General features: G+C 37.9%; 3 protein-coding genes across 7 annotated transcripts; all 3 read right to left on the bottom strand.

The window, feature by feature from the left end:
* Positions 1 to 244: 244 nt before the first annotated feature.
* On the bottom strand, positions 245 to 6,311 carry upf3a (UPF3A regulator of nonsense mediated mRNA decay). 3 transcript variants are annotated; one of them, XM_025063827.1, is made up of 10 exons: positions 5,942 to 6,311; positions 4,808 to 4,914; positions 4,595 to 4,701; positions 4,293 to 4,391; positions 4,071 to 4,181; positions 3,912 to 3,967; positions 3,663 to 3,821; positions 3,451 to 3,584; positions 2,964 to 3,264; positions 245 to 2,202 (listed from the first exon to the last, which is right to left on the bottom strand). In XM_025063827.1, the coding sequence occupies exons 1-10, from the start codon at positions 5,948 to 5,950 to the stop codon at positions 2,023 to 2,025; spliced, it is 1,263 nt and encodes a 420-aa protein (XP_024919595.1). In that variant the 5' UTR covers positions 5,951 to 6,311; the 3' UTR covers positions 245 to 2,022. The 3 variants fall into 3 exon arrangements, with proteins under 3 accessions (XP_024919595.1, XP_008326452.1, XP_008326453.1); XM_008328230.3 differs by lacking the exon at positions 5,942 to 6,311 and adding an exon at positions 5,469 to 5,660; XM_008328231.3 differs by lacking the exon at positions 5,942 to 6,311 and adding an exon at positions 5,469 to 5,660 and having other exon boundaries at positions 2,976 to 3,264.
* A 1,028-nt stretch (positions 6,312 to 7,339) lies between these two features.
* cdc16 (cell division cycle 16 homolog (S. cerevisiae)) lies at positions 7,340 to 13,765 on the bottom strand. Its single transcript, XM_008328236.3, has 18 exons — positions 13,546 to 13,765; positions 13,303 to 13,357; positions 13,036 to 13,133; positions 12,449 to 12,487; positions 12,221 to 12,358; positions 11,442 to 11,601; positions 11,230 to 11,324; positions 10,909 to 11,042; positions 10,498 to 10,577; positions 10,355 to 10,404; positions 10,204 to 10,277; positions 9,975 to 10,100; positions 9,708 to 9,860; positions 9,315 to 9,378; positions 9,126 to 9,187; positions 8,412 to 8,547; positions 8,222 to 8,312; positions 7,340 to 8,099 (listed from the first exon to the last, which is right to left on the bottom strand). The coding sequence occupies exons 1-18, from the start codon at positions 13,591 to 13,593 to the stop codon at positions 7,849 to 7,851; spliced, it is 1,854 nt and encodes a 617-aa protein (XP_008326458.1). The 5' UTR covers positions 13,594 to 13,765; the 3' UTR covers positions 7,340 to 7,848.
* A 119-nt stretch (positions 13,766 to 13,884) lies between these two features.
* cfap97d2 (CFAP97 domain containing 2) lies at positions 13,885 to 18,007 on the bottom strand. Of its 3 annotated transcripts, none has more exons than XM_008328240.3 (11): positions 17,773 to 18,007; positions 17,567 to 17,669; positions 17,392 to 17,472; positions 16,442 to 16,560; positions 16,261 to 16,363; positions 16,032 to 16,112; positions 15,720 to 15,838; positions 15,464 to 15,566; positions 15,249 to 15,329; positions 14,964 to 15,082; positions 13,886 to 14,557 (listed from the first exon to the last, which is right to left on the bottom strand). In XM_008328240.3, the coding sequence occupies exons 2-11, from the start codon at positions 17,660 to 17,662 to the stop codon at positions 14,353 to 14,355; spliced, it is 1,107 nt and encodes a 368-aa protein (XP_008326462.1). In that variant the 5' UTR covers positions 17,663 to 17,669; positions 17,773 to 18,007; the 3' UTR covers positions 13,886 to 14,352. The 3 variants fall into 3 exon arrangements, with proteins under 3 accessions (XP_008326463.1, XP_008326462.1, XP_008326461.1); XM_008328239.3 differs by having other exon boundaries at positions 13,887 to 14,557; positions 17,753 to 18,006; XM_008328241.3 differs by lacking the exons at positions 17,567 to 17,669; positions 17,773 to 18,007 and having other exon boundaries at positions 13,885 to 14,557; positions 17,037 to 17,472.
* Between the last annotated feature and the right edge of the window lie 5,636 nt (positions 18,008 to 23,643).

Raw genomic sequence — 23,643 nt, 5'->3', positions numbered from 1 at the left:
ACCATGAATGTTACACAAAGTGCTGTACAGATAAAAAGTTTTGTTACGTAACAGCCACACGTTAATAGTTTAACAGGAAAAAACTGAAGCAAAAAGATCACTAGAAGATAATCTGAAGAAGCTGAAATATAGCTGCATAGTACACCCAAAAATTAGCACAAAACGTAACTGTTGACGAAGAAAGTCAATGAAAAACATCAATAATAATAATAATAATAATACACAAACAGATACAAATACATGCTTTTCAAAGTTAGAGTGCTTTTTTATTTTCTTTCACAATAAAATATACAAGAGAAGTGATGTCAGGTACATGTCACAGCGAAAGGAGAGAATACTTCTTATATATATTATAATATAAAAATATCAGCTTGATATAAAGAGCATCCATCCATCCATCAATTTTCATTTGCTTATCTGTTACCAGGTCACGGGGGCAGCAGTCTCCATGACCACTACCCAAATCACACAGCACCGTACCAACTTGCTCTTGCCCAGCAGGTGAACCCTGGGGGTCCACACCAATGACAGAGACATTGCCTGTGGGCCAAAGCACCACTGATAAAGAGCAAAATAAAAAATAGAATTGAAACTTTTATCTAATATACAATACAATGTGTTGGGTCATTCTTAATTTTACTGTGACACATAAGAGCAACAAAGTATGCAAGACGTGTGTACAAACAAAAGTTTTATTTCATCTTATACTTGTTAAGAATTAATTTAGTTTTGAGAACAGATTTCATTACATTACACTTAGTGGACACTTTTATCCAAAGCGACTTACAATTTGAGTAAGTCAATCAACAATCAAGCTACAGATCTGTTGTAAATATTTGACTGTGAAAAGAAACAGACGGTCATTAAAGAAACAATCAAAGTTGTGCACAGTGTTGGGGACTTCAGGGCAACTACACTGGTTTGTTTTCTTGAGGATGTGTCACCTCTGATTCAAAAAGTTGTTTTTCACTTGTTACACAATTCTTTACTTCCTTTTAATGAAAAATAAATGTAACACATGATCGCCCATGCTTAAAGACTCAAAACTCAAAAAATACAGTACATTCCTATAAACATAAGGGCCACCTTTAATTAAGTTGACAAAACCTAGGAGAAACGTTGACGTTGTCCTATCAATAAATAAGATCTCTTCCTCTGACCCTTAAATATAGACAAAATTGTTAAATATTTTACATCCCTCCTCAATAAAAGCTCTACCAACAAACATTTAGTAAAAACCACAGTACACTGTCACTGCAGACACAATGAACATGAGGACATGATAAGATACCTCTTGTTACACTGCTGAAAAAAACAAAAAACAAGTCATGCAGTTTTTACATCAGCAAGTTTCCTCATCTACAAAGGATTGATAAGATCAGACTGTCAAGCTGTGGGTTTTTATCTCTCAAAATATCACTACAAGTGTTGTACAACATGAACCGATTCCTACAGCGCAGCCAGTCAACAACGTTATGTTCAAGGGACTGTGACTGAACTGTGGAACGTTCAGCAGAAACACAAGATTCTGGTGCCAGAAACTGCCATAAGTAGGTGAAGAATGGAGGTATTAAAGGGACATGGAAGTTGGGCAGGTTGGGTTCTAAAAAACATGTTTGAATTTGTTTTATTTGCAGTGCCTTGTGAGTTATAAACACACACAGTCTCATAAGGAATACTTGTGCATAATGTCATTTAAAAATAACATGGTGCACAGTATCAAATACACAGTATCAAACAACAACATCACAACATCTGGGATTTGCACTGGTTAACCACAGTACCATCACAATTCTTACTGTAATTATCTGGATTTGTATCTCAGTAGATTTTACCTTCTGCTTCATATTAACACAGTTTTAACACGTAATGTACCAAAAATGTTCCAATAAAAACCGAGACCTAAAAGAGAATTCAGTGCTCCCTTTATTTGAAGTGCTTTCACGAGGTGACCGATCACCTCGTCAATTCACACATTTCCTTCAGCTTCGCTCGGAAAGTGCTGGCGTTTCCTGTGGCCACTCACAGCTCATCTTTGTTTTTGTCAAAGCCCTTCTCCAGCCCTGTAACAATCTCATAGCAGTGATTGGCCCCAAGTTCAGGAGAGAGCCCACCGGGCGTGCAGTCGTAACCTTTGCCTGCAGAAGTCATGCGTTTGCGGTTGCGCGCCCCGGGTTGATAGAGCTGCATGGCTGGACGATCCTGCAGGGAGAGAGAAGCGACTGTTGTTATAATCGTGGGCTCTGATGCATTGAGGTGAATTCCCTGTTCAGACTACGGCAGACATGTTTTGGGTAAATTTGGTTTTTATTTATTTTTACTGCTGTTTTTTAGCTTTTTGTTAACAACGTTTAGGCACTTCTGGAATAAGATAGCAAGTTGGCAAGTTTTGGTAACCTTTACTATATATTTCTATACATTGTTTAGGCTGATCTCTGGTCTTTTGCTATGTAACTTGTCTGTCCGTCTCTCTATAGTTATAGCACAAACTATTAGGCCTAAACATTTGTCATATTCTGCCAATTTGAAGTTATTTTCTGGTAATGTTTAGCTAACTTTGTCTAGGCTTAAGTATAACTAGAAGATAGCCAAAGAAGTTAACTTGGCTATCTCCGAGTCATATTTATCAACCATCTTTTTGTGGTCGAGCCATTAATTTTTTTAGATTATTCATCTTCTACCACCGTATTCTATTATGTCAATGGGGAGGATGGGGTTAAACAGTGGAAAGTCCGTCATGGAGGAACACAGAAAGACAAATAACCAATGAATTCATATTACATCCCTATCTTTAACAATAAAACAATGACACGAGACAATAAAACCAGAAATATCCCTTTAACAGATCAGCATGTACAGAAGTATTGATGTTGGTGACGCAGTCCATTACCAGTTCATTTTGTTTAGTTTTCAACAACAGAGCACTCTGTCTCCCATACATCCACCCCCTTCCTCATGCTCACCTTCTCGCTCACCTTGTTTCGGAGGCGTTCCTTCCTATTACCCAGCTCCTCCCTATCCTCCTTCCCCGGTTTGTCTCCACTGTCAGGGCAGTAGGAGAAATTAAAGTGGTGCCCTTCTTTCTTGGCCCGGTCTTGACAGTAACCTTTGCCCCACTTGGTCTCGTCCTTTCGACGCATGAATTTATCGAACTCGTAGTGGTGCCGCTGCCGTTTCCGGTCTTCGTCTTTCCCTCTGTGATCTTTATCTCTCGGTCTGCGTCCATGCTGCTCTCTTTGCTCTTTGTCGCTCTCAGGCTGACCCCTAGTGGCCACAAATGAGAATGACGCGACAAAGAAAAACTTTTTTTCAACGAGTTTCTACTTTTTGAGGGTGCAGTTGTAACTTCAATCTTTTGAAAATACTTTGTTTAAAAGAGGGCTGTAAAAGGGAACGTCATCATCTCCAAACTCGCTCTAAATCACACACCGACAGACATGTTGACCTTACTTTTCTTTGTGGTCCTTTGACTTCATTTGCCCTCCTGCTTTCTCCCACTTCCCCCTGTCCATCTCCCCAGTGTCACTCTTGTCTTTAATTCTGTCTGAATCCACGTCGTCATCTCTGTCACTCTTCTTTAGAAGCTACACACAGAGAATACCTGTTACATCCACGTGACTGTACTATGAAAAAGCATGAAGAGCCATATAGAAGTGTATTACTTTGATTTTTATGTCTTTTTCAGACAGTTTTTTTTGCTTATCCGCCTCCTTGCGTTTACGTCTCTCTTCCTCTCGCCTCTTCCTCTTTTCTTCCTCCCTCTGACGTTTCTTCTCGATCTCTCTTCTTCTCCTCTCCTCTCTCTTCTCTTCTCTTATTCTCTGCAAGGACAGATTTGGCAAACAACATTTCATCACAGTTGATTATGGGTAATGGATTTTATTTGTCCTCAACGTACAATGTTCTTTTACCTGTTTTTCTATTTTCTTATTTTTAATATACTCCAACAAAGGTGTGGTTCGTTTAGCTAAAACAAGTAAAGAAAATAATTTTGATTAATTTCTAAATATGCAATAAATTTAATTTGTCATAATTTATGTAAAATTCATCTTATGAAACAAATAGTCTACCAATCAGCTCCCTGGTTTTGGCTTCTATCTCTCCCAGCAGAGTCTCGGGGTTGGCCATTGACTTCTCCTCATCACAGGAGTAGTTCTCCAGGAACCGCTTGTACTCAGGATCTGGGAAGGTTTTCACAAAGGCCAAATATTGATTGTGTGCCTCTCTTGCATTTGTAAAATATTTCTGGCAGGTGAGAAACAAATATTGGCTCGACGTTAATGTTTTAATACCGTCTTCAATGCTTCCAGCTTTGGCATCCTTTTTCTTTAGCTTTTTCTTGGAAATTTTCTGGAAGGGGGCAAACTCTACCACTGCAGGATATTCCTGGCCTAAGTAAATATTGAAATAATGAGTAGGTCATCTTTGAGCACACTGGCTGTGGCATAGTAACAAAGGCAATAAAGCTCAATCTGCCCCTCATTCATCCATAAAACAAACATGTTTGGGTTTGCATTTGATACTGCTGAACATCTGATTCTGTTTGCCTACCTTACACAAAATCAAAGTGACTTTGAACAGTCAAAGGAAATACCTTTATTGTCAATAAAGACATAGCCGTCAAATCGGTCTCTGAACAGCAAGATATCCTCTGGGTTTTTAAAATTGATATACGCTCTGGAAAACAGATGAGGATAAAGGCTGTGCAGAGAGGAAGAGAGAACACAAGGCATGATTGACAGCAGCTCCAATAAAAAGTAGATGAAAAAAAAGCATTATGCATTTAATTTAAGGAAGTTAAGAATACCTTTGATCAGCTGGGAAAAATTCAAAATAATCAAACGATGGCAAAGGACTAAGCTGTTCCTCTAGTTGGTCTTTGGACAAGTTGGGAGGAAGTCTTCGAATCACCACCTAAAACAAATCAGATTGCGGCCTTCTTATTAATCTGAAGACAGTCTTTTTGGAGGAGAGCATAAAACATCATCTTAGAAGCATCAGTAGCATTAAAAATGACCTTTTCCTTCATTAAAGAGCAAGCTTAATATTATGCTCTAAATTGGATAACTGTGACATGTAAGTTAGGATACTTCTAAAATATTCTTTGAAGAGGGACAATATTTGACAAAGTTAAGCGCACTGGAGATCAGTGGACGTCTACTGTGAAACTTAAGACAGGTAAGCCAGGTACAACACCGGTCACCAAAGCCATATTTTAGGATATATTGTGTCAAAGAGTTAATGCACCGTTATCGCGATGCTTTGCATATCATGCTGCGTTGCTTAAAGAATGCAACGTGTAAAAAACCCAGCTGTCAACAATCGGACAGTCATTCGGTAAATCGACCTAGGTCCATGGTACGGTTACTGTCGCTGTCCGCGGTGCTGAAATAATCCCACAGGCTCCATGTCTGTTTTCGACATTAACGATGCAACACGACGTGTAGAAACACAGCCCAGTTTCTCACCTTTGTGAAAATCTCCTTCTTCTCTTCTTTCGGTTTGACGTTTCCAGGGATATTCTCCTGGTCCCTGGGAATGTCCCTGAACTGTATCTCCACGCTTTTCTCCTTGCAAACGGTCATTTGGTCCTTTTCAGACCTCATTTCTCACCATCACCTTCTCCCGGCCCCGTGTTGTCAATGTGTTCTCGCGAGATCATATTTTATTACCGCGAATTATCGCGAGACAGAGACTATCGACTTTCTGGACAAATACAGAATGTACATTAACAGCCAAGTAAACATAATTTATAACGCAATAATGTTAATATTATTCAAACGCCATATTGACCAGTAGTATCCCTTTCTAGGTGTTGAAATTTGGCATGTAAAATTGTGTGTTTAAAAACATGTATCGTTATATATGTAAGCTGTGGAAATTAGGATACAAACAAACCAATTAAAATACACATTTGTTTTCACAGTTGTTCTAAATGTACCTGTTCCATTGGACGTTGGATGATGTCCGGTAGCGCTTAGTGTCCTCTGCTGGGAGCTCTCAGTCAGGGCAACTGTAGGGCTTCATGCCGCTCGGTTCCACACAGGACGGTAAACAGTTTGGAGGAATCATGTGTGTTGAAGACCATGATTCAGAACAAGAAGTTTGGCTCATACACCGTCCATGGATATCTCGTTGAGGAACTGAGGGACAAGACAAAACCTTGTCAGAACTAGAAAACAATACTGAAGAGAGTGTACCAAGGCTGCTCAGGTTTTCACAAACACCAATTTAATTTCTTTCTTTCTTTTTTGTTTGTATTTTTTGTTAACGTAAACATTCGAGACATTAAAAACGTAAAAGTTTAAAAACAGCTAAAACACCAAAAAAACGACACTTTACGTGATTACTTTACTATCATTTTTCACATTCAACCCGTGAACTCACCACTGAGGAAAGTTTGTCTGCCGCTGCTGCTGTTCTCCACACACAGCCTGGGTCTCTCTGGTGTGGACACCGAGCTCTTTAGACTAGGGACAAAGGTGGAGCAGGTGTCCAAGTCCCTGTGCATACTGTCCTGGCTATAAACGACGTTGGATTTAGACGGAGTGCAGCCCATTAGTCATAGAAGGTCAAATACACTGGAGACAAGTGTCCGCAAAGTGACGGTAGAAATGCAGTGACTGTCTAGTAATCCAGAGACCAGTGAAGGAGTAGAGATGGTTGGATGTGAGGTTAGGAGACACGGAACTGCTCCTCCTAGCGGCTAAGTGTTCAAATGGAACTAGTGGAGTGCTATTGTAATTTTATGTTGTTTCGACCTGTTATACCGCAGAAATACAAAAATGTGTACTTTACATGCAGACGATGATCACTTTCAACACGACAGCATCACAGTGACTATGCCAGATATGCTCGAACCCCTGACCGGAGAAAAGATTGCACGCCTGATCTATAGTTAAATTACTTGGTTGATTTGCTGTTAGCGAAAAAGAAATTTAGTGCAATGTATGCAATGAGTTTAAACTTAATAATTGTTCAACTTTACAGTCCTATGCAGGACAGGTTAATTTGGTCCATCCACAAACATCAAACATCATCTTACACTGCTACACTACAATTTCCCAGCCTGGGATCAATAAAGTACATCTATCTATTCCACAGATCCTCAAGGCTGCATTTGGCCGAGCAGCCACAGGTTAAAGATTTCCTTTATACTAATTCCTAAACAGCATGTTTTGTTTTTGGGCTGGAAGACAGCTCGAATAACTGAACAAAAAATCAGGGAAAAACATACATCTTTAATCTCAATGAATCTTCCTGTTAGGCAAAACTGCTGAGCACTTCTGCTCCAGACAAGCCAGCTGCCATTCCACTTGAATATATACAAGGACACTTATTTTAAGATAATGTGGGGTTTATTGTAGAAATTACCAAGAGTTGTATATATACCAAACTGCTTGTGTGTAGCTGGCTCATTGTTAAAATCCACAGGTTAAGCAGTGTGGTGAGTCCTGCCATGTGCAGCACTAAGTGACTACAGTCTTTAATGTGTGGACTTTACGCTTAGTTCAAGTGTCAAAGGTTAGATCACATCTTCCTATAGTCTGCTAGCTTTAATCAAGACCCAATTCTAAACTGAACACAACCTTGTTAACCAGAGCACATTTAAATCCCAGTGTGCATTTTAACGCAAACAGGAATCACGGCCTTGCTGTAGTGAGAATTCACAAGTCACTTTTTCTTGTTTTATGATTTTCAGACAAGAGACAACCACACGCACGGGAAGGGGAATCCAAACTCTGACAGAGCCCATGTTCCATCATTTTAGGTCTAAATGTTGTCCTTGGGCTTGATGGATGACAACGTCCTGTTCAACTACAGTTCCAATCTCCAGACGGGATGACATCACGTACTGGTGTCTGACAGGGTTTCTAACATGACATCACTCTCATACATGTCACATTCCAGGGTAAGGGACAAACGGAGAGGCGTCTCCAGCATCATTTTGTCCTGATTTGACAGTGGTGTTTCCAAAGATGTGATGCTGGCGTCTTCCAGTCTGGGTGTGGCTAGGTCACCGGGCTCTGATGTGTTCAGCATCTTCATCAGTGCTGGAGTGTTTAAGTTGCCCCGCACTTTATCATTGATGTCAGTGCCTGAGTGGAAACAGATGGTGATATTTACCAATTTTAACCAGTTTTGCTGGTGACTAAGGATTAACACTAGGTTCACATGAATAACCCACAATATTAACCTTTAAAAATAAGCCATGTCATACCTATATATGCATCTGTGTCACCAATGTACATTTCTATACAGTGACCAAGCATTGTGACAGAAAACGTGTCGTCCCTTTTCAGTCCTAGTGCCTGTAAAAGAGAAACCAAAATTTGTGAATATAAAAAGTCACTGTATTTCATAGTATAAACTGGTCAGATGTCGCTATGAGTATGATGAATACTCTTTACCGTATGAAAGTAGTCGATAGCGCTCTCAAAGTCACCCATGAGGCTGTGTACATATCCTATGGAAGAGTACGTGGACGCATGCTGAGGGATTAAGACAAGTGCTTGACGATGGTACTCCAAAGCCTGATTGTACTTTCTATGGAAACAAACACCAGAAAGAAAATGATCCATAGACTGCGTATGTTTTCCGATGCAGGCTGCTTTTAAAAAAAGATGTCATCCCAACACTTCTGGCCACAGTATTTCATCATTTCTTTAAGGACAAACAGTTCTCCATCATTTTTTTCAGCCATTAATTGATGATGCACTGACAGGCTTTACAATGTCTTTGTTTTGCATGAAAATAATTTATCTGTAGTGCTCCAAAGAAAACACTTGTGTGAAAAATACTGCAGCCCACTTATAGCTATTGAGTGGAGGTTGTGAATAATTAATTAAAAAGCAAGTAATGAATTCGCAGCATGAATTCACAATGAGGATCCTACAACTGCAACATATGAGCACATCTCTAAAAACATAATAGGGAGAGACAGACACACAAAGGAATAAACAAATAATCAAGAGAGGTCATAACCTGATGGCTGTGTCTGTTTCTCATTCACCATCTATGGTCTGTTCTTTTTATGAGTAAACACCTAGTGATATTTATCACATCACAACAAGCCCAAAAATATAATAGATGAATATTCAAGACATTCATGACAGAAAACTTACTTTAACTTTCGGCACACATGACCCAAGTTGTTTAGCAGCGGCTCCCACTTGTCCACAGTCACCTTATTTTTGATTAGACAAACAAAACACACTTTAACAGGACCATCATCACCAAGTGTGGCTATTTATTAATTAATCCGTGTTTCAAAAAAAACAAAAAAAACATTCTGTGTAGAGTTCAACCTTTACCTCATTTCCAATGGCTTTGATTTTCTCCATTGCATCAAGAAAAAGCCTCTCTGCTGTTTTCCAGCTGAAAAAAACCCAAGTAAAAACCCCGTTGGCCAACGCTAACAAAGCAGACCATTATCGACTGTGTTTGTTTGTGCATCCACGTATTTTGATGCATTTGTAGAACAGGAAACATGAAATTGACTTTTTTATTTGCAGCAATAACTAAACAAAGCTCTCCATCCAGGCCATTGAGAGAAGATTCTACAATTAGAAAAGGTTTGTACAAAATAGTAAATTACTAATTAATCCAGAATTGTAAATATTTTAAATTTGGTGTAATAAAAAATGTTAAAACTAACAAACTAGTTACAGTAAGTGGTCATGTGCATATTTATTTGTGACACTTACTCTCCATTTTGAAATGCAACCACTGCCACCTCATGAATGACAAATGGGTCTTCTGGAGCAATACTGAGAGCTTGGCTGAAGAAACGTTCTGCCAACTTGGAGTTGTTAGTCAGACCATATTCCAGGCCAATGTAAAGCATGGGTAAATGGCACCTAAAAAGAAAATCCCAAGCTTTCATTGTCCCATTGCCCAAATAGGAGGCCTTTATTTTTACTGTAAATAAAATCATTGCACAGATGAGCTGTCATCATCTGTCATGTACCCACCCTTTCATCAGCTGAGCAGCAGTGAAGTAGGCAGCCATGGCTTGGTCATGCTCACTCTCCACAGCAAATGAATGACCATAGGCGATCCATGCAGGTCCATAAGTTCTCTCTAACGTGGTGGCTTTGCTACAAAAGGAAATTTAGCACCAAATGCGAGTCAAGAAGCTCAAAATTCTGCACATGATTTAATTTCAGGCACAAATTTTCTGTACAGTGTACCGATATGTACCTGAGGTATCGTCGAGCATGTTCGTTCTTCTGGCCAACCATGAGATAGTAGCACCCAACAGCAAACCAGGACACCTGATAAGACAAGTATCTATTTATAAATGACTGAAAAATAACGTCACAGGTTAAAGTGATACTTATACAGGACTCACTGGATTGTTGGGATACAAGTCTACAAGTTTATGTGAGAGGTAAAACAACTCTGTGGAAGAAAAAAAACAATAGCTTAGTCAGGTGGATCACAGCAAGTAGAATATTTTCATTTTTTTCCAGTCATGGTAGATTTTCAGTTTACCATTTGCTTTACCAAGCTCCACCAGAGTTCCTATGTGGACTGGTAAACAGATGGCATGGAATGGATCTTTGACCATTACCCTAAGATTTGTAAAAAGAAACCAATCTTTACTCAAGTCAACATAAAAATACCATTAAATCTGTGATAAATCATGTGCTTTTAGCCTGACTATACACGCAAAATATTTCTTTACAGTGAATTTATTTTAGTCACTATGTTTCACTGTTTTGTGTGTAACAATAAAAGCATTAATTCAGTTTGGAAAGTATTTCTATTTTATAAAACACGTTATACAGAGTAAACTGCTGAAATGTCATTTTTGTGTGATGAAACCCATGTTGTCACTTTTTAAACAGACTCAGATCTATTGAATATTAAACAGTTTAACATAGTAAAACATTGAACACTCACATGGATGTAAGTTTGTAACACATCTTGAAATCACAGTTATAATAATGTCTCTCAGCAAGAGACACGACTACGTCCAGGTTCTCTTGTAGACCATTGACCATCTCTGGTACCATTAGGTCACTGGGTTTGTTGTACTGCAAAATAAGAACAAGAATAAGTGTTAGTTAAGAATGCAAATACAGAGAGGAAAACTGAAATGTAGAATAAAAAGACAAAGCAGCATCAGAAGGGCAGGTTTTTAGATTTCTAAAATTGTAGAAAAAAAAATACAGACACAAAAATACATAATACAACAAAACAGACTCATTAATAACCTCATACCTTCTTCAACTTATTCTCATAAAGGAAGTGCAACAGCTCCTCCTCTTCCTCGGTGCACTGTTCACTCAGAGGAAGTGAGTCGAGGAAGTCTTTTTCTATTGAAAAACAAAAAACAGCTAGTAAATAACACTTTAGGAGCTACTTAAAAGATAACTACACCACACTGTTTCCATGTACAGCATGTAACACTAAACTGCACACATCAGCCTTACCTTCCTGTGCAGTCAACATGTGGTGGGATGTTAAAAGGTCAAAGGCTTCAAAGCAGTACACGTCTAGTTTTAAGGCCTCTTTGTAGCTGGAGGTGGCAAGTGGTCTGTTGTCCATGGCGTCATAGATCTTACCCCGCAAAAGGCAGATGGAGCTGCTGATCTAAAAAAAAATCAACAAGAAAGGATTTCAAGTCTGTGGTAAATTGTCTTAATACATGACTTTACCAACCCACAAATTCTCAAAAACTATGCATTTCCTGACTGAAGGCTATTAAAGCAAATTCTCACACTTCAATCTTGAACTCCACAAAACCCTGATCTTATGTTTGCTACCACTCTGTTAACGGTCGCTGTACAAGAGTACATTTTAACACACTTTCAATGCAAATACAGGACAGACATGGTTCTTACCAGTCCTCAGTTACAAATACATTTTTATACACTGTACATTTTCTAGGATTATAATATTATGAGTGTGGTCAAATAAAAGTCCAAGACTTCAGAATGTAATTCTAATGTCGTGCTGTTTATTTAAGAAATGAAAAAAAAAAAAAAAACAAGAACAAAACATGTAAACTGTGAAAAAATATGACAATGTAAGTGCACACCCCGATTAACAAGATGAAAAATATGCACAGACAATGTGCCAGTGTACTGTGTAGAGGCTTTAAGAAAAACACCCAAAATAAATTCATTTAACAAATCAAACCATAAAAAAGTTTGTCTGATGAAAATATTTTAAAAACAGCTCTACAGAGCATGTTGAGTGACAAACTTACAGAAGCTGGGGACATGTCCCAGTCTTTAGACTCCATTGCCCCACTATCATCTTTTATACTTTCAGCCAGCAGCTTTTTAGTAACAGGCTCTTCTGAGTCCAAAATATCCAAGGCCTGTTGAAACTCTTTGGCAGCGTACTAAAAGAAACAAAAGAGATGCGAAGTGGAAAAAACGGTTTAAATGTATAATGGATTTTATGTATATACTATATATTTTCATCCACTTACATGACATCTAGCAGCAAGGTATTGACAAGCTCCATAAAGCTGTGTGAGGAAAAACAGTTTTTCCGACATGATTAATTTAAATGTGATTCATTTAAGTAAAGCCTAATATTAGTCACACTGTGCACCTGCATATAGAACAAACCAAAAGAATACAATTATTATCTAAAACGCTGGGCATTAATGGTCAGACTGCACTGGAAGGGCAGCAGAACCAAAAAATGGGAAAACTAGACAGCGTGGAGAACTGTAGAACTGAAAAAGACACAGGCCCTATGACTATTACAGTCCCTATTTAAATAGCAATATAAATATTGCTTCGTCTGTCTGAACTTAACCCTCTGGTGTTTTACTGTCCATGTGAACTAATAACTTCCTTAATACCCAACTTAATTTCCTTTGTTCACTATTAATAACAAGGTGAAAAATAATTTCCTGACTGTTCTCACGATGTCACAAATTATGATGAATTTCTTCTGCTGCTGACAAATTTAAACATTACTTCACATGTGACTGACAATAAACCAATGACATCATTAGAGGCAAATGTTTGACTTTTCACCGTTTGTGAAAACACCTTTGAAACGTACCTTGTCGAGTTTTCTTGAACGGAGAGCATGGGAGGCCCTGTGATACTGTGAAGTCAGGTAAAGGCACTGAGCAAGCCAGTATATATCCTGGGGATCCTCTGTACATTAAACCACGAAGAGATGGAAATTAACATCTAATGATGTAGTGCAATAATCGACAAGGGTTACAAGTAACAGCACTGCTAGTTTTCAAGGAATTGTGAAAACAGTTATTCGGTTATCAGTTACTCAAACTGGTAAACGTGCAAGTTGAGGTAAGTTACTCACCGTGGGAAAGTGATGCTATCTTATCGGCCCAAAACAAAGCACTTTGATACTGTTGCTAAATAAAAAAGGAAAAAAGAACGTGAGAGATGACACTGTCAGGTTTAGTTACGCTCGGCTTGTCGGGTCACAACTTAGTTATGAACACAAAGTAAAAGTGTGGGGTTTGTTATAACTAACACAAGCGTTGCTGGAATGCTAGCATTAGCTAGCAACACAAAAACACGAATAAATTATAAGTCTTACCTGGTCTATATACTGCCGAACTCGCTTTCGAAGTCTATCCAGGTTCATTTTGTTTTTTAAAAAGCTGGCGACCTTATCAACAGAATAATGACATTATCACTGTAAAGAAAAAAAATACATCAACCGGTCTAGTTGAGTGTTACAAAGTGCTAACTTGTTAGCTGCGTAAAATCAAATCCGCGGCTTCTCTCTGCTGCAAACGCTCCGTCACAGTGCGTCGGATGGAAACAAGTGATAAATGGAAGGTTCCGCTCCAAGGCTGATCTAAGAGTAAAATATAAGTAATGTATGGAAAAGAAATAACAGATATACAATTACAATATACAAATATTTTAAACATGAGATCCGTATTTTTTATTTTACATGTGATAAATAAATACATTATTAATGTTTCTACTTTTTAATAACATTTACAAGAGTCAAAAGCCTATAAAAAGTACTACTACTTTTCAGGTTATAGACTATACAGTACTAAAAATTCATTCAACACTGTTACACTTTTTCAGATAAGTGTCTTTGTCCAATTCTTACGGTGGAATCTATTTACTGTGCAGAAAATTATAACTCAACAACAAGCAACACAGTGTTTAATCCTCCCTGAGAGCTTGTGGTTCCTGTTCATAGACTGTTCAGGCCAGTAAATGGTATCTATGATGTTGCATTCCTCCTATCCCATCTTTCCTTTGTCTCATTTCCCTGTTTTTCTTTTCTTTTTTTGTGTCTTAAGGTTGTGAATGGTGCGAGACATTAAGGTTCCATGGCTGAGACCTTCTTGACCGAGTGTCTTCATTAAGAAGTTAGTCAAGATCAAGAATCAGGATTTCCAGGTAGAGTGGTTATTCCAGGTGGGTCAGTCTCTGGAATAGGGTCTGTAGCTGTGTCCTGCTGTAACTCTGATTCTTTCTTTACATCATAGTCCTCAGGTTCTACTTTTGGAATAAGGGGTGTAGTTGGATCTGTTCGTTTGTTCTTTGTCATAGTCATTGCTCGGTTTCTTGGGTTTCTGTTGTCCCTGGTGTTGACACACAAAAACCAAATCTTTAGTGTTGCAGATTTTTACAACAATACAGTTGTGGGTATCGTGTAGCTGTTGTTACATGAATGTTACATGAATTGTGTTTATTTTGGTGTTAAAAAATATTTTGCGATGATCCTCTTGGATAATGTGAAACGCTGTCCATCACCTTTAGAGTTTTAAACCAGTCATCATGCAAACTTCTCACATTGTACTGAGCTCTGCACTGGCTAAGGTAGAATTGCTTTAAGTGATTCTCCTTGGAAATACGGAGCAACTCCTTTTGTCGCTGTTCTCTGCCAAGACTACCCCAAAGACAAACTCAGCCTATGGCACTTGGCTACTATGTTTAATGTTTGACACATTGGCTAATTATTGAATCATTTTTAGAAATATAACTCACCTTTTCTTACTGTATTTGTTCCAGGTGTCGGTATCTCCAATTGTCCTGTTAATACGTGCTATTTTTTCATTCAGAATACTATTTTCCCTGTGTATCTCCATTCGCCTCTCCTCCTCAAGCTTAAAAAGATAAATTATGATTTATTACACCGAATAGTTAGCATTCATTTACTAATAGTCTTTTTGCACAGATTTCCCTTAATTGTTGTAACATTGGAAGAACACTGACACCTAACAGATATGAAGGGATTTATTTTTGGAGAAAAGAGACTTAAAAAAACCCCACCTGTTTTGTCTTTAACTTCTGTTCCAGATGAGGAAAGGTTCTCGGGGGAGTTGCGTCTATTGATGGTTTAGCAGATGTGACCTTTAAGAAAGAAAGTACAACAGAAAGGGTTTCATCTAGGCCACACTACCACACTGGTAGTTCACTTTTTGGCACATACACTGGTGGGATGTTAAAAAAGAAATCTGTGGTTCAGAGAGCAAGTTGCTTCCAACCTTTCTTCTGCGTAAATCATAGACGGTCTTGTCCCATTTATGCTGTAGATATCTGTTTGCTGTAGGAAACAGGGACTGATACGCCTCGTAGTTTTTTGTTGTCCTGCAGATACAAGCGTTTCACATTGAAAAAGGCCTACATAATATCCAATGGAATTGTATCATCTAACTATGCAGTGGAAGTAAACTATAATGATTTATGTTTGCTTGTTATAAAAGGTTTTCCACTTTTTACTAAGTGTAAACCTTAACTCACCTTTTCTTCTCAAAGATATTCCAGCTGTCTACACCTCCGGTTGTCTTCTTGATGTGTGATATCTTTTCATTGAGAAGATTGTTTTCCCTCTGAATATCCATCGTCCTCTCCTCTTCCAGCTTAAAAATTTGTATTTTTATTAGAATGATTAACAATGCTCTGATGTAAAACATGATACACTTTTAGATACACGTTTTGTATTTTCAGTATTTAAGGTTCTACCAAAAATAGCAATGAAGTTGTCAGTTATTTTTTAACATGGAAAGATGAACACAGATACATTTTTGTCAAAGACAAGACCAAGAGACAGACCTGCTGTTTCTTCAACCTCTGTTCCAGATGAGGATAGGTTCTTGGAGCACTTTTGTCGATTACAGGTTTTGAGGACTTGACCTTAGGAAATAACAGCAATAACACAAGGGTTCAGTTTCAAATGCACAACAGCGATAACACACATTTCACCAGAAACACAGATGCGTATCAAAAACAGACACATTATGTGCTCGAGACACTGAAGTGGGAATCCCGTGTTGCTACTGACCTTTCTCCTATGTAAATCATAGGTAGCCTTGTCCCATTTCTGTTGAAGATATTTGTTTTTCGTGGGAAACAGTGGCTGATAGGACTGATAAGACTCTGTTGTCCTGTAAAGGAAATAAACAGATGTAAACTGGCTTTCGACGTCCCTTCCCCCAATTTTTACCAAAAAAAGCCAATCAAACCTCTTGGGCTCATAGTCATTCCAGCTGTCTATTCCTCCCTTTGTCCGCTTGATACGCAATATTTTTTCAAGGAGAATATTGTTATGGAATTGGATTTCCAGTGCCCTGTCCTCCTCAAGCTTAAAAAGACAAAAGACAAAGGACAACATTAAATTAGAATGTAAAACAGCATAAAAATCAGCATAGCATGCAAGTTTTAAATGATGCACAGAATAAAAAAATGCTTTCCGTCAATGCAAGTATGTAATGTTACAACCCAAATTTGCAAAACCAGTTTCATAAATAAAATTGGTACGCTTTCCCAAAAAGCATTAAACTCTGAAACATGTACATTGGCAAACAATTCAACTTTTCTTAGGTAGTTTGTCTTCACTGACCATTATAATGGACATTATTTTGTTAATTCTGGAACACAGGTATTTTAATAATTAAAAAACAATTATAAATATTTTAGTTTAAGGTTACTCTTATATTATACATTTATTCAGGCAAATGCAAAGACAAGGAATTTTTTAATTTGAACTAGATCAAGACTGCAGGTTGGCTGCACACATTTGTGTATACTATCAATTTCTCAGTGATAATGGGTAATTACCTGAAGCATTGAGCGTTTCTATAAAACTCCAAAATTATCCACCATATATGGGACTTTTGTACCTCTCTGTACCCTGTCTAGATATTTGGTTAGTTAACAAACCCTACTTCTTTATGTTTTGGATACCCGAATTATGGAATCTTCCAGGTTGTTTTTTTCCGCCCTTTCCCTTTTTCATTAAACACGGATTAGTTTGTCATTTGTCACGTTAAGGGTTTACCAAACTACCAATTTAAGTGTTATTCCCACTTTTATTTTCAGTTTACTATAACGTTTATTGTTCTTTGAAGTTCTCTCAATCAGTCTGCTGCCACCTATCTTAGCTCATTATTTAAGGAAAAAGTAATAGGATAACCTGTTGTTTCTTTAACTTCAGAGCCAGGTGGGGATAGGTCTTTGGAGGAATTTGGTCGATGGCTGGTTTAGCTTGTTTAACCTTGGGCAAAACACAAATAGCACCACTTTTAGTTAATTCACTAGTAGCACAGAGGAAACAACAATGACCTGTGGAACACGGATGTTCTCCTGACCTTACTCCTATGTAAACTGTATGAAGCTTTGTCCCATTTTTGCTGAAGATATTTGCTTTTGGTTGGAAACAGAGACTGGTAGGCCCTATGATCCATTGGTGTCCTGCACAGAACAACGACCAAGAACAATAAAGCCCAAACATAATCAACATGTAACTTTACAAATCAAACAATGTGTTTGCTAACCCCATCTATTAATCTATTACCACTTTAATTAGTGGCAGTGTTTAGCAGCAGGTGACAGGTAATGTTGCATCATTGGCTGGTCCTTGACTCATCTTCCTTAATGTTCCAGAATCTGTCTAACTCAACCTTGACTCCTTATGACAACATTGCCTGCCTGTTCTCGCAGATTTGCAGCATTTAGTACAAGAAATATTGGATTTCCTCCTCTTCTTTTCTTGTTTCTGATGTGTGTTTTCCCCTAGTCTCCTCGATTTCTCTAGTCGCACCAGTCCTTTGATCCTTTCAAACGAAATAGATGAGATAACATATATTTGGGTGGACGAGTGTGGTGATGTGTCATTTTCTGTCCCTTATCTTTGGTCCCAGGCATTCATAGCAATTAAAATAATCTGCTACATCAATTTTTAAAATCATGTGAAGAAAGAATTTGTAGCAATGGGAAACTATAGATGCAAATCTCCATAGATAACATGCAGTAAATCCAGAAGAAGGTAGCAATGCAACATAATGAATGTCAACTTAAAAAAAAAAGGTCTTACCGCTCAGGTTCACGTATCCAGATATCACAACTCATCCCCTCAAAATGATTGTCTTTATTCCTGGCCATTCAAGTAGATTGAGATCAACAAAGACGGCAGTCTGTTTTCTGCCATTCATTCATACACTGTTGCCATGACAGCAGCTGGAGAAAGCAGGGATGAATTGATGAAAGAATGAATGGCTTGAAACAATGAGCCTGTCTTGCTATGACAACATAGTTAAAGATGCACGGACAAAATAAACAACTCTAGGATGAGCCACTTTTTCAAGACAAAAAGTCACAGCTAAAACCTGGTAATAAAGTATTGCAGAGTTTTGAATATTATATTTTTAAAATATATTTTAAATAATATTTTGAGTTAAACATCAGTTTTAAGTGGCTGATGGTGAAACTATTAATTTAACACATGGCACGATTGCATTTACTGGCAACTATTATTTAGCCATGTGGGGGACAGCCATGTTAACTGTTTATTAAAACTCAAACTCTCACAGTTTGTGCACAAGTCAACCACTCTGCTGCTATCTATATATTATAGCCAAATTGTCTTTATGAAGCATTAAATTACGTATTACGTATTGTAATCTGAGTGATTTGTTGAATGAATCCCATGAATGAAATTATGCACAACAACACCACCCCCTACTGCCTGCTTTTGGCAACAACTACTACCATTATTTTTATAGGAAAAAACATTGATAATATTGTCTTTATATTTCATTGACATTAACAGTCTGCTCTGGACTTACATATAACTCTACTCAACTTATGTTACTTAAAATTACTTAAATATCTGACACTTAAATATATTCAAAAGGTCGTTTATTGTGAAAAATGTCATACTTTTTTTTAATTAAATTAACTCAAATCAGTTTGACATCCAAATAGTGGCAAGAAGAAAATTAGCAATTATGTTTAAAAAAATAATTAATTTAATTCAGACTAGACACAAAACAATGTAAGACTTGTTATATACAGAACCCAGTGCAAAATGAAATCATCTTAATTTTAAAATACTTTGCGTCTTTGTAGCCCATTGTTAAATGTAACTCGTGTTTCATAATTTTTCTACAGCACAACGAAAACATGTATCACATATTCTGTATTATATTTCTTAGTATTTCTTTGGCGCTCTGTGTTAATTATTTTGGCATCAAACGTTTTGGAGAAGATGATGCTTGTTTTTGTGCCATGTTAAAAATGGCAGGGGATGCTTCCATTTCCAAGTCAAATCCCACTGGTCTGTTTAATTGTACTACTGTGGATAAGGAACACCAGTCTCCTTGGGACAGTGGAAATACAGTAAGACACAAACCGTTTGGGTGTGTGCACGTGACTGTGTTTGTTGTGTGTCTACAAATGTGTTGGTTTGACACATTTTGACACAAGGATTGGTTGAAGGTGGAATTTTCCAGGTGTATCACTGCCATATTGGCCACAGTGACTGGACGGACAAAAAAAAACCCATTTTCTACCAATCCATCTATGCAAGCAGATGTCATATGATAATTTGATTCTGGATGTAACACACAGGTTTTCCCAGTGAGTGCAGTCTACTGCAAATGAATGTCCTGTGTGAAATATCTGCTCTCAGACACAGTGGAACTGTCTCAGCCCACTGAGACAAGTAGCAGGTGTTACCTTAGAGCTGGTATTTTTGGTCCCTATGGCCAGAATCAGTGAGATCAGCAGGAGGAGTCTGATCATTTCCCTAAGGTCAGGATCAGGATAGAGTTTTTTTTTATCTAGTGTGTGGTGGAAAGTGACCATGGTAACACGTCTCCTGAGATCACCCTGTTTGGATCATACGTAGCTCCCAGTCTGCTTGTTAGGATTATGGATAAATAAGGTATTTTGCCTTTTGAACAGTTAAATCTTCTTTTCCTCTCTTGAATCTCCTTAAATGTATTAACTTCTCCCCAAAGGTCAGAAAGAAGTCTGAACTCGGCTCTATCTCGCTGTCCTTTCTGTGATCATCTATCACATAGTTGTCATTGTAAATGTCTTTTTTGCATTTTTAAAAATTAGAAACAGTCATAGAGACATCTTAGGAAACGTTGATGTGTTCTAGTGGATTTGGTTCTGTCACAAACAAAAGTCCATTAAACTGCACCTTCAGAGAAGTTTGAAATCTTTAAAAAAATATAATAAACAGTTTCGCACTAGTCTGTATTCATCAGACTAAAACAAAAAAGTACAGAAGCCTGATTGGTGGGGGAATATTTTTAAATACTTCTACCATCCTATTCTATTTTTTCCTAATTAGACCTTTTATGTTGTTAAATACTTGGAAAACAAAGTGTCATTCTGCCCGGACTTCAGCTGCTCAACAGTTCATGGGCTCTGCTGTCAGATTTTTCCTCTCCATGATGACATTTTTTGCAGTAGACAGATTTGGACTGCAGTCATGTCAGTCAAACATAAAGACCACAGAGTCGACTGAAAAATGAGTCAAAGACATTTCATTTCATATCATATCATTTCATCAGTTTTTGTTATATTAACATGTGTTATCTGTGAAATAACTCATTAGGAAACTGAAATAAAATAACACATGGAATAAAAATAAATATAAATTAAAAGTTGCAGTAAAATACTTAATAATAATAATATTGCCTGGTTTCTTTACCCTGCTAAAAACAGCCCCTGAACAGAGTTAGTGTGATACAAATGTATGGCTTTGTGTCACATACAGAGCCATGACAACATCAGAAAACACTTATACACAGGATTCACACTGAGCACAGTTTTACAGCTACTGGATGACAGAAAAGGCAACTCCTCTCAAATACTACCCTCACACTCCTGCTGCTGAGCTGCAGAGAAATGGATGCTTTGACTCAGAAATTGACTTTGCCCATCTAAAAGTGGCTCTTTCACTGCTCAATGCAGGAAGTCTGCCCCATTTCATTACTGCGAGCCATGCAGGGCTGTATCCCAGATAGAAAGGTTATAAATAATGAAGGATGCAGTCTTTACGGGTTAAAAAGAACCACTGTGCTCTTAGATAACAGTGGAATATGGGGAAAACAAATTAACCGCTGCAAGGCCAGAGAGTAACATGCTGAGCTAATTGACTGCAGTGAGCTAATGCAGATGAGGTCAGATTTGTCCTTTTAAGGTATAATTATCAGTGTTATGCAAGGGTTCTTTGGGTGTAAAATCTGCTAACTGTTCTTTGGCATTTGTGTCTAACGTTGTAGTGATGAGTTGTGTTTTAATTGTTTGATGATGTTTGGAAGGTTAAAGCTTTGAGGATGACACTAAATTGTTGTAATTCTTCATTCTGTCTAATGAAGATTGCCATCTAGTGGTAACACACCTTTTTCTTTTTTTATCTACTTCCTCTTTGTCTCCTTCTGCATCTTTGACTTCGAGCACAGCTTACAGACCGAATATCATAGCAGATCTCACTACATTTGCGCATACCTATCATTTCACTCCTGACACTAAGCTGTCACCATACTGTATAAAAATTATAAATTTAATATAAATCTTTAAACCCAAGTACAGAAGTTCCTGAGGAAACAATGACAGTCTTCTGAAAAGTCAAACAACATTTCTCATTATTTGTCCTCCAACATGAATGCGTTTTTTTCTGTTCTGCCTTTACTATGATGTCTGTATATAAAGGTAGAGTGAGATCCAGTCCAGAGTAGAAAGGCAGGGTTAACTACATGACATGTCAGTGGTTAAAGGGACAGTGAAATAGCTGGAATATTGATTATCTTGTTGCCACTGTATAAAATAATCAATCACATAGTCACACATGACTGTACATTCGGGTAGATGTCCACCTCATGAGCGTGAAGACCATACTGTACACAGCTCCGCATCTAACTCACAGCAGAGATGATAGCCACAAAATGAGACAAAAGAGACGAAATTGTAACTCTGAAATGAATGGGTGTGAAATGAAAATAGTTTTTTTTAGCCTTGTAGATCAGGAGGTGTGAGTGTCGGAGAACATTGCTTCTGGCTAAGGCTTAAATGAAGAAGTGAGGAAAAAGAACATTACCAGCTGCAAACAATACCTGGATTCAGGACTAATATCAACTCACTCATTCTACGATGCCATTGACCGTGGCTTCCTTCTTGTGCTTTGGCCGGTTGCGTGGCAGAGACACCAAGGAGAAATCGTTGGCCCACAGTGAAACATCTGTCTTCATACGTAGGCCTGTTTTTGACAGATGTCTCCAAACGTAGACAGTAGTGAGATAAAACCACAGTTTGTGCTTTTCAATAGAGGAAAAAAAAAAAAACGAACCAGAAAGAGAACAAAGAGAGCCAGACCCCATGTTGAGACGAACACCATTAGATTCATTAAACACTTCAAATCGATGCTAAGTTTATTACATCTCATAGCGCTCACTATGTCTCTGAAACTTGACAGAGTTTATTGAACATCTAGGAAATGATGTTCTGTGAGGAGATAATATTAGTATCTCACATATGAGTACTACAAAAGAGAACTTGTGATGTGCACTGACTGTTAACACTAACAGTATGAACTGAACCAAATGTCCATCATTAACGTGTAGATGGATTCTAGTGAAATTATCATTTTTGATTGGTTTATAGTCTGGTTTCAGATTAAAATATCAAATGACACTCACTAGGGTACTGTAGGTTCACCAGCCGATTATGCTTCTTTACACCATACTTAACCCACAGTACATAACATGACACTATGCCCACGTACAGTAAGTACTACTTACAGTACTTGGTAACGCTCCATACTATCAGGATGTGGGCTGGATAAATCATACAGACGGGGTCTAAATCTACACGGGGTCGATGTCGTTGACCTCATCTTTCTTAAATAATGAATATTGTTGATCACTCTGCTCTGTGAAGAGCATTTGGTTTGTGTGTGTGTGTAGGAACCTTCATTTCTCTCTGTTGGACTCTGCCCTGTTAGTCACAATGTGGGTGCATTAAAGAGCTTTCACAGCTGGTGAAGTATCGTAGCAGCAGTAAGCAGTAAATGACAGATCTGAATACTATTTTTTTTATTATCAGAGGCTGTCTTCTTGGTAACTTGAAGCAGGAGTGTGTGGCAAAGTGGCCTCTTGTTTACATTTCGACGGGGTCACTGTCTAGGACATGGGTCACAGCAGCTGTTCATTTTTTCTGGCAACACCAGTTCAACCCCCCCACCTAACCCCACCCACTCTCTCTCGCTCTAATCTATTTCCTTAATTATGAAAATCATAATAATATATATCTGTACAATTTTGACCTGTCACTGTAAATATGACTTGTTTATATATACTGTACACTCTCTCTATATAAAATGTATATATATATATATATATATTAATAACACCATTTGTTGTCTCTTCACACT

The sequence above is a fragment of the Cynoglossus semilaevis genome, chromosome 16 (genome assembly GCF_000523025.1).
Source record: "Cynoglossus semilaevis isolate Cse_v1.0 chromosome 16, Cse_v1.0, whole genome shotgun sequence".
NCBI classification, from domain to species: domain Eukaryota; kingdom Metazoa; phylum Chordata; class Actinopteri; order Pleuronectiformes; family Cynoglossidae; genus Cynoglossus; species Cynoglossus semilaevis.
The sequence above is the reverse complement of the archived record's forward strand: the minus strand, read 5'-3'. Positions and strand labels throughout refer to the sequence as shown.

Excerpts from the sequence above, each read along its gene's own strand:
- upf3a (XM_008328230.3), bottom strand. The coding sequence starts at position 5,606 with ATGAGGTCTGAAAAGGACCAAATGACCGTTTGCAAGGAGAAAAGCGTG. Across the intron at positions 4,702-4,807 it reads TTTTTCCCAGCTGATCAAAG|CCTTTATCCTCATCTGTTTT; the intron begins GTATTCTTAACT and ends CTCTCTGCACAG. Across the intron at positions 4,182-4,292 it reads AGCTGGAAGCATTGAAGACG|ATCCTGAGTACAAGCGGTTC; the intron begins GTATTAAAACAT and ends AAACCTTCCCAG.
- cdc16 (XM_008328236.3), bottom strand. The coding sequence starts at position 13,593 with ATGAACCTGGATAGACTTCGAAAGCGAGTTCGGCAGTATATAGACCAG. Across the intron at positions 11,602-12,220 it reads GGGACATGTCCCCAGCTTCT|ATCAGCAGCTCCATCTGCCT; the intron begins GTAAGTTTGTCA and ends ATTTTTTTTTAG. Across the intron at positions 9,379-9,707 it reads GTTGCATTTCAAAATGGAGA|CTGGAAAACAGCAGAGAGGC; the intron begins GTAAGTGTCACA and ends GGTTTTTTTCAG.
- cfap97d2 (XM_008328239.3), bottom strand. Across the intron at positions 15,083-15,248 it reads AGAAGTTAAAGACAAAACAG|CTTGAGGAGGAGAGGCGAAT; the intron begins GTGGGGTTTTTT and ends TATCTTTTTAAG. Across the intron at positions 14,558-14,963 it reads AACAAATACAGTAAGAAAAG|GGACAACAGAAACCCAAGAA; the intron begins GTGAGTTATATT and ends TGTCAACACCAG.